The sequence below is a fragment of the Phymastichus coffea genome, unplaced genomic scaffold, assembly GCF_024137745.1.
Source record: "Phymastichus coffea isolate CEN01 unplaced genomic scaffold, Cenicafe_Pcof_1.1 PCOF00062, whole genome shotgun sequence".
In the NCBI taxonomy this organism is placed as follows: Eukaryota; Metazoa; Arthropoda; class Insecta; order Hymenoptera; family Eulophidae; genus Phymastichus; species Phymastichus coffea.
The window spans coordinates 1,487,904-1,501,339 of record NW_026706873.1 but is presented as its reverse complement, the minus strand read 5'-3'; the positions used below and the strand labels follow the sequence as shown (position 1 = coordinate 1,501,339).

Sequence of the window (13,436 nt, the reverse complement as noted above, 5' to 3'; positions counted from 1 at the left end):
TTTTATATTGCTGATTTATAAATCTGAAAAAGGTCGTTTTCTTATATCTTGACATGTATGTGACTAAAAAGTTGTAACAATCTGATTCTGTAGAATCGCCAAATTTTAGCTTAATGACTTGGAACCAACCATAAGTGTATCTAATGCAACTATTTAAAAAAAACAATGACTTCGAATTACTTTTCTAATATATGCATCATATATTTTTTATTGTACTTGAGCGTAGAATGAGTTTCATACCTAATTATATCAACTGCTTATGATCTTTTCCCGCAAACTAACCAAAAAACTGCCAATAAATAAGATTGTATATTATTGTACATAGTTAATTAAACGAATAAACAATTCTCAGTTCATAAACAAAATCTCTACACTGCTCTACTAAACGGTACAAAATGTATACGGGTCTTTTAAGACACACCAATAATACAGTATTCACAATATAGTGTAGTCAAAATACAATTCAACAAGTTCAAATACGCAACAAGAACTGTAAGTTACCGCTATTAATTAGTATAACGAAATAGAATTATTTATGTAAGATATTATTTAAGTAAGAATATCTTATAAGTGTGTGTACACGTGTGTATGTGCGCGCGCGTATGGGTTGTGAGTGTTTATATAATTACATGAACTTTTCGACCAAAAAGTTAGGACATAAAATAGATCAAAAAAAAATTATTTATAAGCTTTTCGAAACACATAGAACTCTAGACTTGTGTATAAACCCAACGTTTTAATAAATTGATAGTTATTTACTATTAATCTTCGTTTTGTCTTTCATTAATTGCCTCTTCCTATGCACTTTATTTGCAGGTAGTAGGCCGGTGACGTATTTAAGCTATTTCATAATTTTGCATTGTTCTTGTTTACTTCTAAAATGATACGATATTAATATTTTATATTTTTGTTTCAGGTTTATATTACTCATCAAATTTTAAATTGTAAAAACAATTAGTTTTCAAGAGCTACAATATGGATCTACAGTTTGTTACGACTAACCAAATAAATGATATGAAAAATTCTTTGTTATAAAAATAACAATAAAATATTAATTTAAAAAAATCATCATATAATTTTATTATCTATCTTAATTTATATAGCTCTTGTATAGCTGTGCATAGATAATTTCTGTACTTTCTAGATTTAGAATTGAATAAAACAGATAATATCTTTGAAACATATGAATTTAAATACAAACAAAATTGTTATTCAACAGGTCGAGCGGCTTTCGAAATTCAGATCAAATAATTAACCATTGACTTTTTCCGCATGATTACAGATCCTCTACGCCTACCAAATCCATCCCGGACAAACTACACATCACCGTTCGTCTGTAATAGGTGTGGCAAACGATATACGTGGATTGACTCACTGATGCGACATCTTCGCGAGAGTTGTGGTAAACCTCCAAAATACGCGTGCAACATCTGCAAACGAAGGTTCAGGCGAAGGATAGTACTACAAAAACACGAATCCAGCCGACACGGTATCATACACATCAACTAAGCGATTGTGATAGATTTTTTTGGCTGTTCTTTACAATTTGGCGTAGTTTCGTAGTGTAAGCGACGCACAGTGGGACACAATAGACAATTATTGTGTGACGAACTTTAAACATATACTTAGCAAAAGAATCAGATGTTTTCGATAGAATATATCCGGATTACAACAAAATAAAAGAAGAATCGAACGTTTCATAATTTGGTCCCACAATGCGACGTTTTGAATTAACGTTGACAAAAGTATTAATTTTTGAGTAATTGTAAAAGTCCTATTTGTTAATTCCGTAGCTGTAATATTAATTTATTTTATACAATTTTATCATTGACAAACTTGTATAATATTAATTAGAAAAAATTTGCAACTGATTTATACCATCAGTAAAAAGTTGTACTTACATTCCACTTTTAAAGTAGTACAATAAAATATGCAATTAGAATTATTAAGATTGATTTTGATCAATTTTTTTATATCGCGGTAACTCTTATCACTCGATAAGAGTTTTTCAGACATGTACAAATTTTGATAAAAACACATAAAAATTGAATTTCTTATATGTTTGTTGACAGGTGGATCGTATTCCACCTTCAACTGTAGGTGCAGTCATGATGTATGTAAGAGATTTCGCCTCCTGCACTCTTCCAAAAGTGGTAAAGGAGACTGGTCTGCATGCCTCTCATGATTGTAAGAAATCAAGGCTAATGCATATAGGTACCAATGTAGAGTTCAAAATAAATTTAGTTCTAGCAATAAGAAATAACTTACTGCAGTGCAGTTTCTAGAAAGCGACCGATCAACTATGAGTACGAAAGAGTATTTGATAGTCGTAAGACTGTAAATCTGCAAATATATTAATTATCTATTTCTTTAAAAGGAAATATTACTCTATTTAAGTTTATATAGTTTTGTCAATATAATTTTAGATCACTTTCAAATGGCGCATATTTGAGAAAATTAACAAAATATCAGAAGCATATTTTAAATTTGAAAAGTATTATTAACGTCTTTGTGGTGGAATCTCAATTCCAAATTTTATACATTGTAATTTTTATATTTTTCGTAAGCTTTAATCTATGAAAATGTAAATATGAATATCAATAAAACTTGTCTGAAACCAGTTTCTCCTACAATAGTTATTTTCTCGCATATCCCTAAAAATATTCAAGGAAAGTATCATTTGCAAAAATATATTAATTTTAATATCTAACTGCAATAATTTATTTTAAAATATTTCACTTTTACCAGATATTCTAGTATATTGTTTTCTGCATGTACATTCTCTGTAGGTAAGTTCGTCGTTAAAACTAAACTCTTTTCAACAAGCACATGATTGAATTTTCCACTATTGGAGAATCTTTACAAGCCAAAGGACATTAACAGTTCTAGTCCACGTTATTGTTTCTGTATTTTCACGTTTGTCAACAAATTTTAAAAATTATCCAACAGCATTATCTCACACAATCCTCTAAATAAAATCTGAATTACAGTTTATTCTACCTCTAACCATCAATCTTTTTTTTGTTTTTTTCCAGATTACAAATTTCATCTTAGCAGTGCAGATTACTACAAACGCGTTGGTCGTCACGTGTGTGCGAATTGTGGTAAAGAATATCGTTGGTTACAATCACTCATCCGCCATAAACGCGAGGAATGTGGCAAGGCACCACAACACTGCTGTACCATCTGTGGCCAACTAATCCGGCACAAATGGAAGCTCAAGCGACATCTTATTGAGATTCATAATGTAGTCTACGTTAGTGGTACCGCCGCGCAACGCTCGAGCACGTAGTATTTTTATAGCGTTTACTTGATGAACTTGTGAATGTGTGCGTGGCTGATTTGAGCGTGAAAACTCATTACTTTCATTAGATGTGGTTCCATATCTAAGTTCGATTCAATTGTATTAGTCAGATAAAAAACAAGTTTATTTCTTTTCTTAGACAAAAAAGTTCACAGTAAATTGGAGCTGATATTACTTGAAATTCTTTGTAAAAGCAATTATGACTATTTGGAAAAAATTTTCATATTATAGATTCGTATCTTCGCGAGGGGTAGCTTATTTAGTAAAAGAATTATACACTATATGAAATACATTTATGTCATTATTTGACTACTACTAAAAACCATTTATTTGAAAGTAATTTTGCCAACATTTATTAATGATTTTTTTTCATTTTTGCTCTGATAACTTCTGCAAGTTGTCGACTGATATGTTGGCCTATTGGATTGAAACTCAGTAGTATTAGTTTATCAAATTTTAAAAACTTGATTCAAAGTTTTTTTGTAGTTCTATCAACGAATTACATTAGTTCATATCTTACAATTACTCCAAGTATTTGATGTTTCAATATGTTTTCGATAATGTTAGAATTTTTATACAATTAAAAAAATACTAGTAACTAATAAAGCTAGAAATAGATTGATTATATAGACTAAATGTTTGTTCATTAGGATACTGTTAAATAAATATAATTAAATATATTGGATACATGAGGGTAATTGTTCAATTATGGTAATATTTTTAACATCTGATATTGAAACATTTTGTTTTTTTTTGTGATATGTTGAATTTGAACCCCAGTTATAGATAGTATTATAAATTAATAATAAAACGTTTTTATATTGTACAACGAAAATAGACAACGTGTATTTTGACAACCAAAAACTACGTTAATTTGTATTCTTCTATATATTATAAAATTATAAATAAACATAAATTCCTTGTACAACCAATCGATTCTCTTCTCTTACACAATCTCTTCCTTCATAACATAAAAAGATAAGCAATATTACATATGCATTCATACAACATAATGACATCAACACATGTTATTTCAATAATGTTTCTTTCTTAAGAACTCACCACACCAACTATCACGCTTGTTGCAGTGTATTTCACCAGCGGGGCTTACGTAGTCGAAGAGAAGCACGTTTGCAATTTTTGCTTCAAGCAGTACAAGTGGAAAAAGTCACTGCTTCGTCATCTACGCGAAGCCGAATGTGGCGGTAATCTCAAATATTCCTGTCATCTGTGTCACAAGCAGTATAAACGCAGAGATGTTCTCAATCAACATCTCGTTGCTGTTCATTCACACGGCAATACTGGAGGCTGGGAGTCTGACATTTTAACTTAGGAAGAAGAATTAATGATTTATTCTGTGATATTAATTAATTTTTTTTTGTTAGTTTTGTAGCTGCTACTTAATTTACAATTTGAGTTGGAATTCATTTATGAATTTTTCAATATTAATTTAATTATGGTTGTGAGCACTGCACGATGGGTTATTGATGAACATGATATGCTGTGTATCGAGCTATATTGGATTTCTTCTCTTAATGTTTCTTATGTACATAAAAAGTATCAAAAAGCTACCTTACCCGTATAAATTTTTCGTCTAAACTTGTAATTTTTGTAAATAAACAGAAAATGAAATCCATGTAATAAAATTATTTTGTTTCTGTCATTACTGTAAGGGGAAAGTAATTATACTTGAAGTTTTTTAAAGATTCGTAAATTTTGAATAATAACAAGCGTAAAGTGTATTTAATATTTTTTGCCAAATATTACAAAAAAGTATAGCTATTTCAGATATCTAGGTGAAGGTGAACTGTTTGTTTTGAGAAAATCAGCAGCCGTTAACAGATCATCCTCATGAGCACACCAAAACATTAGAGAAGGTGGCCTATATTGAAATTTCTAGCGTGAATAAAAGTTAAGTTTTTTGTATAGAATAAATAGGCAGTGATAAATTTTTGCTAATATATTTCAAGTTTTGTTTTCGTCTTTTGATTTTATATTTTCTTATGAAGTTTTCGAGATCAGAGTAAGTTCCGTTGCACATTGAAGTTTGATTGCCAACTAATTTGACTCGATTATTTCGACAATTTTTGAAATCAATTTCATCAACATTGGACCCTATACTAAAACAACGTTTTCTCTTTATCGTTTCAGGACCCTATTATCTACAACCAGTAGCAGTTAACAATCACACTCGCTTTATTTGCAACGTGTGTGGAAGGTCGTACAAATGGCGAGTGTCATTGACACTTCATAAACGTATGGAATGTGGCGTCGCACCACAATTTGCTTGCCACGTGTGCAACAAAAGATTCAAGCACAAACATCATCTCAACAAGCATCTTCAATCTATACACAAAGACAACTTGTAACTGTAAGACTTCACCCTCTCGCTTCCATTGCACGAGTAATTTAGTCTCTCTCTACTTTCAAAACTAACGCAAAAAGTGAAATTTGATTCTGCTCTTTATTAACCTGAAATTAAAACCGATGATTTCTTTTTCAGCTACAAAATTATTTCATTGCAAGAAATGCAGTCGAAGCTACCAACGAAGGACATCGTTGTTCGCTCACCAAAAAGTTTGTGGCGAGGAACCACGATTTTCTTGCTACCTCTGTGACAAGAAGTTTAAATTCAAACATCATTTGCAAGCCCATATGGGATCGTATATACATACATCGAGATTTTAGAGTTTCTTTTAATTTTTTCGTTTGACTTTTTGCTTTTCTAACGAAAGATGTGAATAAATCATAAAGATGAAAATTCCTTGAAAAATTGTATTTACAAATATAATCATTTCCAAATATTGCAAATTTTATGTTAACTTAGGTTTGAAAATTCTATTTGTACAAATATTTTTTATGTGTGCTTCAATAGATTCTCATTTACTTTTCATTCATTGATTTTGTACTTTTGTAAATAAAATAAAGATTAACTTTTAAATGTTGTCTTAATTGAATACATTGAATCCAGCCTTCAATTACTCCTCCTTGAATGTTAAGTTATCATATTTTCAGATAATTTTCTATTTCAGGATAATCATCTTCCGATAAACATTGTTTATCACGAACGTAACATAAACGAAAAGCTTAAAAACTTAAAATACTTTTCTCACCTGCGAATGGACTTGTTCCAGCTACTAATCCACCATCACTTCTTCTGTCACCCCTGCAATAACAAAATTTCTGTCCCCTCTAAAAATACATTGAACTAACAGCAAAAATATCTTCTGCTTGTGCATGTTCTAGGACGAATAATAGCTTACCGTTATCCAGAACAGCAACTCGCAACGAAGAACGAGCAAAGGCCACACGTTTGTTATGTCTGTAATAGCCGTTTCAAGAGACGCTATCATCTCAATCGTCACATGATCACGTGTCGAGCGCGCGCTGGAATATTTTGAAGGAGCTGGTTTTTTTCAATTTTGATACAAATTCTTAGAGTGGAGCTTGTAAGCGCCATGTACATAATATTTTTTTTTCTTTTTGTAAGTAGCTGTATCGGGCGTGTGTACAATAAATATCAAGTAAATATGTTTAGCACGATTCGTTGAACATTACCGTGTGATGTTTTATACTCCGAGAAAGATATTTTTCGGTCGATTATTAAAATAAATGTTCACATATGTTAATACTTGAGGATGGTTTATAGAAACTATAGGACAGCAATATTTATTATAATTTTATTTTAGATAGATTAAAGTCGAATTGAAAAATTAATATAAGCTAGCGCCTGACAACTTGCATTTTTAATTTTACCTACAGCCAACTGTCAATGTAATTTTGTTAAGACATTCAAAACACAACTGGACAATTTATTTTTTATATGTACGTCAAATAAAGTTCTCAAATGCAAAGCATTCAAGGCAATTTTTTAATAGCTTCATTGTATCCAAATTCATCATTGGCATTCAGCTTCGCGTTGTAAAAGCATCTTTACTAACATTATCGGACCTTTTTATATTTTCAGATAGGCGATTCTACTACAAATTTACGTCGTTGGCTAATCAACAGAAGTATGTTTGTGAGCGTTGCGGCAAATCTTACAGAGCACAAACATCTCTGAGTCGTCATCAACGACTTGAATGTGGTGTTCTTCCAAATGAAGTCTGCGATTACTGTCAGAGAGCTTTCAGGCACCGATTTGTCCTTACGCAACACATGAAGAGCTGCAAAAGAAGACAGCAATTTGAATAGCCAGACGTTTGTCACTTAGATCATATTTTGTGATATAACTGATTGGAAAAATCATAAGTTACCTATTACGTTACACAATATTGAATATTTATATTGGTCTACAAGACTCAAAATTTTAGAACTTTAATCGATGTGCATTTCACTAGTTATTTTAAGCTAGTTAATTTGAAAGTATATTTTTTCACATTTCTACGATTAAAATAATCACATTACAATATGTCATCTAATATATCATTTTACTTGTACATAGTTAAAAGCTAACGTCTTACTAGAAACGTATGTATAACAAAATAGCAGCAATAAATTATTTTGTTTCTAACATCTTTGCGTTTATATTAAACACCTTCGGAATATTTTGGTGATGAATAAAATTCCCTCGCATTTTGCATTGCATTGCAAATTTTATTTCTGCGTTTTATTGCTATTCAACTTTCTGACTAAAAAATTATACTAACCAATACTTATCGATTTCAGGTGACTCGAATGCCTACCTCACACCAACTAGACCACGAGGTCCTAGAAATTCAACACCGATCGAGCACCAAAATTACTTATGCGGAGAATGTGGCAAAGGTTACAAAGTTTTGCCAAACTTGAGACGACATCAGAGAATCGAATGTGGTAAATCACCTCAACACGAATGTCATCTTTGTCAGAAAACATTTTACAGAAGATATGAGCTTACAAATCATTTAGCGGTTAAACATGGAATACATGTGTAGTACTTTGTTTTTCCAAACTCACAGCATCGAATTAAGGAATATTTTCAAGTATTGTGATTTATAATGTCAAAGCGGATTATATTTCATATACTGTATATAGCTTTCAAATTTGACCTATCAAAAAAGTATCTCTTGATTATGAGAACCGTTATATGTTAAATGCAAGACACTTTTAATGATTCTTACCAAATGTAAAAATGTTCTTATATTGTATAGAAATGTAAATAAATAAAGTTGGTATAGTTTTAGGAGATTTATCCAATTTTTAACGGAAAATATTTTAAATTATGACTTATAGTCAAGTTATTTTAATCCCTACCTGTATCCTTACCTTCTGTGTGTACGTCATTTGCAATGTGGGGCCTTCATAACAGGTGTGATGTTGCAGTCATGTGAAATCAAAATTATCTAGATAATGTTTATAAGCCAATGATACTTTTCAATTCTCTAGTATTGCATGGAAAATCAGACAACATTAAAAATGTTGTCTCTGATTTTTGAGACAATAAGTTAAAAATCAAAAAAATAAAAAGTATATTACAAAAGTGTTCTGAGGAAAGTGACAAATATCAACGAGGCTTCTGCTAAATAGTCCATATCGTTTTACCTCTGGACAATACATAAGTTCTTTTGTTGTAACTAAAATATGCGTTCCAATGAACTGTTCTATCAGCAGTTTTTTACGTGGTAGATGCAATTATATTATGAAATATATTTAATTATTGTATTTTAGTAAAACTGTCGTGTTCATATACTGACGAAAATAACTACATGTACAACATTGTGTATTAACGTTTTAAAGACATTAATTTCTCCGATTCTATTCTACAGATTCTATCGGATCTCCTACCATCTTTTAAACGTGTCTCCTGTAACAATAAAAAATTATTTTAATGATAGAATCAGGATCGAGAAATACAATATTTATATTTTTTTAAGACGTGTTGAAGAGTGTACGTAGACTGTGTCAAATCAAGATTAATCGAGAAATAATTAGGGAAGTTATCATGTGTTATTTGTTAATAGTAATAGAATAGTATTAGAAACTTTTCATGTAGGCTTGCGAAACATGTTAATATTAAAAAATGATAAGTTATAGCGTACACGTTTATCGTTTCTGTTTAATGTAATGACTAATTCTTTAAAATCATTTTAATTATTGAAGTACAAAGAAAACGTGATGATCATCTTGAATATTAGTTTTTACGTGCATTATAAGAAAGAAAATATTTTTATCGTGGTTATTTTTTTTTTGCTATTTATGGTTATACAGAATATGTTCTTGTTGATTTAAAATAATTTTGGTTATATGACTAAATCTAAAAATTTCTTTATTTTATAATAGAAAATTATTCTGGTATAAAGATAATTTATCATGAAACAATAATCAATAGTGCCCGTAACTTATTGTGATTTTATAATCTATTATTATTTGATTTTATTTATAATATTGTAATATTTTACTCAAATATTTGATAGTGCAAAATATTTGATATTGATAACGAATTTTAGTATGAACGCATATTTATTTTGAAATGTGGAATTTGTATTAGATGACTCACAAGTAACATGTTTTGAAAGCCTAAAGTTTTAAAGAAAATGTACATAAAAATAAAAAAATGACGAGAAAATTTAATTATTTCTCCTCTTTGTGAACATCAATATCTGACAAAAATATTAACATTTTCTGCTGAAATCAATTAATGCAATACAACAAAATTGAATGAATAATTTTACAAGTTTTCATTCATATTTATGTAGACTTCTAATACTGAATCTCTAACCATTCACAAGTGAATCAAGTTCTACATACATGTATTATATTAACATTCTAAAAATCTTAAAATATGACCTTAATTCTTATTTCAGGTGTAGTTACGAATAAAAATAAATGAAACTTTCAGTAACGAGCACAAAAGTGGTAATATTGTAAAAAGTAATCGTCCTGCTTGTTTAATATAATTAGCATGTCATAAAAGTTGATCGATCGGTCTAAGCAAAAGCGTTCTCTGACTTTTCGGAAAATTATTTCAAGACAGTAGTTTCAAACTAATTAAAATTCATCGTACCATTCAATATTGTGCTGTAGCATTACCTTCTGATTTCTCAGAAGTTGTTTTGAGTCATTATTCAAAGCAAATTTTTTTTCAAATTTAATAGATTAAAAATTTATCTTATCAGAAAGTTAACCTCACGGTGTGAAATCTTTCACTAGCAAATTCAGAGTTCGCAGAAAGAAAGTATTCCAACCTCCTTGCCCAACTTTGTACTAATCTAGTTCCTTTTCTTCTTGCAGAGGATGCGATGCTATCAAGTGCATGGCTGACTGATCCGACGGACGACGACAATCACGTGGAGCAGCAACCAAGTCAATCGGATCTCGAATCGAGTCTCGGGGACCCAATGGTACCTGAGCAATTCCTCGAGGTCGACATGACCAACTTTTATCTACCTACACCACCAGAAAGTAGTGAGCTTTGGCAGGATAATCTTCTTATTCCCTCAACATGTACTGGCACAACTATCAAGTCGTCAAGACAATCAAACACTAATCAACGGAGACTTTATTGTCCCAGATGTACTAAGGCATTTTCCCGTACCGACAGTCTGCGTCGTCATGAAAAGTTGTACTGCAGAAATGGAACCAATAGAGTCAAAAGCGAATTCGAACAACAAACAAGTTCAAATGCACTTTTAATGAAGAAGGTTAAGAGTGAATTTGAACATAAACCCTCTTGAAATAAACCACGCGGCAAACGCCGCAAACCTTCGCAAAACGAGTCCGCGCCACTTGCTAAAGCCTAAGAAGGGTTTGGTTTCTAAAAAATTTATTAATTTTCATTCTCGAACTGTGAGTTGTAAAATTCGTATTTTTACATAAAATCAATTTTCATAAATACATTCAAAAACTAATCTAATTTGAGAAACTTCGTTTAATGATTTATGATCGTAATCAAAAAATTGATTTGGTTCTGCAATTAAAAAAAACTGTTTTTAATTGGTATAAATTATAGTATGTGGCTCGATTGTTGATATTTTGATAATTTTTATCTTTAAACATTTTCAGTGATCATAGTGAAACTCACATCAAGAGTATCAGTAATAACTTACTTTATTATTAATAAACTGTATTATTCTGAAAAAACTGTATAAACTTGTAATATTTACAAATTATATATTACATAGTCACCGTTTTAATATTATAAAATACATTTGTAATTACAGTTTTTGTGCAAATATAATGTAAACGTATTATTCTTATCATTTCTTTTTTCTATACATTTCAAGTGTAAAAATGAATTACCTCAAAATTATAAGTGTTGCTAGAAACTTCGTAGCTTATTAGAAAAAGAATATATTTTATACATTCACGTAATCATGTAAGATACTTGTTTAGAAAATATATAAACATAATTTTTTGCAATATTTATAGAAAAAAAATGTTCAGTGCCATTTAGTTATGCCTTTTGAAATAATTGTATGATTATTTTACTACAAATGAACATTTAGTTTTTATACAATGTTAACACGACTTTACAGCTTGTTACGATAATAAATAAACGGCAACGAAAGTTCTAAAATGTTTGATATACAAAGTGACGTCTTCAATTAGATTTTTATACAGCGCTTGTAATTATAAAAAATGTCCACTATAACATCTATAGGTAGTAACTATAAAGTAAAACATCTAAAGGCTAAAGAGTCATCATCTATTTGTGATTATACAATAAAATAGTTTCTGATTTATATCAATATTTTATTTTTTCATAACAAATTTTTTATCATTCTCGTATGACAAATGTTTTTTGAATTTGTAAAGTTCTGAAATCATTCGAATAATAGCTTCGTAAAAATGTCAAAACTTTTTCGAATTGTACATATTAAAATTTTGAAGCTTTCAAACTCAGTAAGAATTAATTTTTAAATTATTTTTTGCACATGTGAAACATTGTTCTGAGAAATTCAAAAAAATTTAAGATATTGAATGCTTCACCAAATGTAGTTAATTCATGTAATACTGTGATTAGAATAAGAATCGTTGTCTCCAAAACATTGCATGAAACTGTATTTATAGCCATGAATTATTTATCAGTGCTTAAAACATCATTTAATATTGAATGTTCGAACCAACATTTGTATCCATAAGAAATAAACTAACATTTAAAGTTGCCTCTAAGTTTAAAAAAATCATGCCTATTCAATGAATCCTATGTCTTCGTCCACGTGTCCTCTTTATAAGCTAATTTTATGAAATTTTATTCATGGCTTCAGTCTGCTACTTCTACGAAATATTTTGTTCAGTTATTCTTGTTATTTTTCACATATTTTATGTTCACGAAGCGATATCTTGCTGCCCTTAAAGCAACACATCCAAAAATTGAACAAGTAGATAGCGACAAATTTTTGAGGAATATATTGCATTACATCGCGCAAAATGTCTTTTCGTGAATACTGAAACAGAAACCACATTACTACCTCTGTCATAATCAAACGTTTCTAAGTAATCTTACATTTTCTCCCTACTTACATAAATCCTTCTGTTTCAGAATTGGATCCTCAAGATCCACTGGATACAGGAAGCTGCGTAAATTTATTGAACATGGCATACTATCATCCAAAAAAGCGGACGGGAATAAATCTACCGTGGCTGGTTTGTAGTAAATGTGGGAGCGCCTTCTTTCAACACGGAGCACTCAACAATCATCTTCGCGAATGTGTTGGTCCATCAAGTCCAAACAGATACCCGTGTTATGCTTGCAAAAAAGTTTATATCAACAAACAGAATCTGAAAAGACACAGAAGAGCAAATTGTCCTGGGGTTCAACTAGCAGTTTGTGGAATTTGTGATAGCGAATTTGAAACTCAAGAAGCAATGATGAAGCACAGAGAACAACATTTCAAGGATAAACGTTTTTAATAGATTTTCAGTGAGTTCTTTCTTTTGAATTACGTTTTCTGCGCTTGTTACCGTTACTATAACATTCTTCTACGATTACAATTATTGTAAATTGATCAATTCTTGACGAAAAGGTAATTAAATTATAGTTTGATCTTTTCGTTACACTAATTTCATTAAATATTAAGAATATATCTAATGATGCACGTTAAAATGTTCTCGATGTATAAATCTATTTAAATGCAATTGCTTCCATTAAAACATGTACAAGATGGAACATGTAATTTATAATGTACAGCACTTTTCTTAGAAATAAATT

General features: G+C 30.2%; 1 protein-coding gene across 11 annotated transcripts in view; it reads left to right on the top strand.

The window, feature by feature from the left end:
- LOC131666881 (longitudinals lacking protein) overlaps window positions 1-13,436 on the top strand; it is a 140,016-nt gene that overhangs the window by 123,395 nt on the left and 3,185 nt on the right. The window contains exon 7 of one of the 11 annotated variants that reach the window (XM_058939908.1): window positions 12,768-13,153. The exons of 3 other annotated variants lie outside the window; for them this stretch is intronic. In XM_058939908.1, the coding sequence (XP_058795891.1) occupies window positions 12,768-13,138 (371 nt within the window). In that variant the 3' untranslated portion in view covers window positions 13,139-13,153. Of the gene's footprint in view, window positions 1-1,282; window positions 1,525-3,035; window positions 3,308-4,392; window positions 4,653-6,550; window positions 6,721-7,271; window positions 7,514-7,972; window positions 8,236-10,516; window positions 10,975-12,767; window positions 13,154-13,436 lie in introns of those variants that run through there. 7 more of the 11 variants (XM_058939901.1, XM_058939929.1, XM_058939936.1 and 4 more) reach the window with 7 other exon arrangements.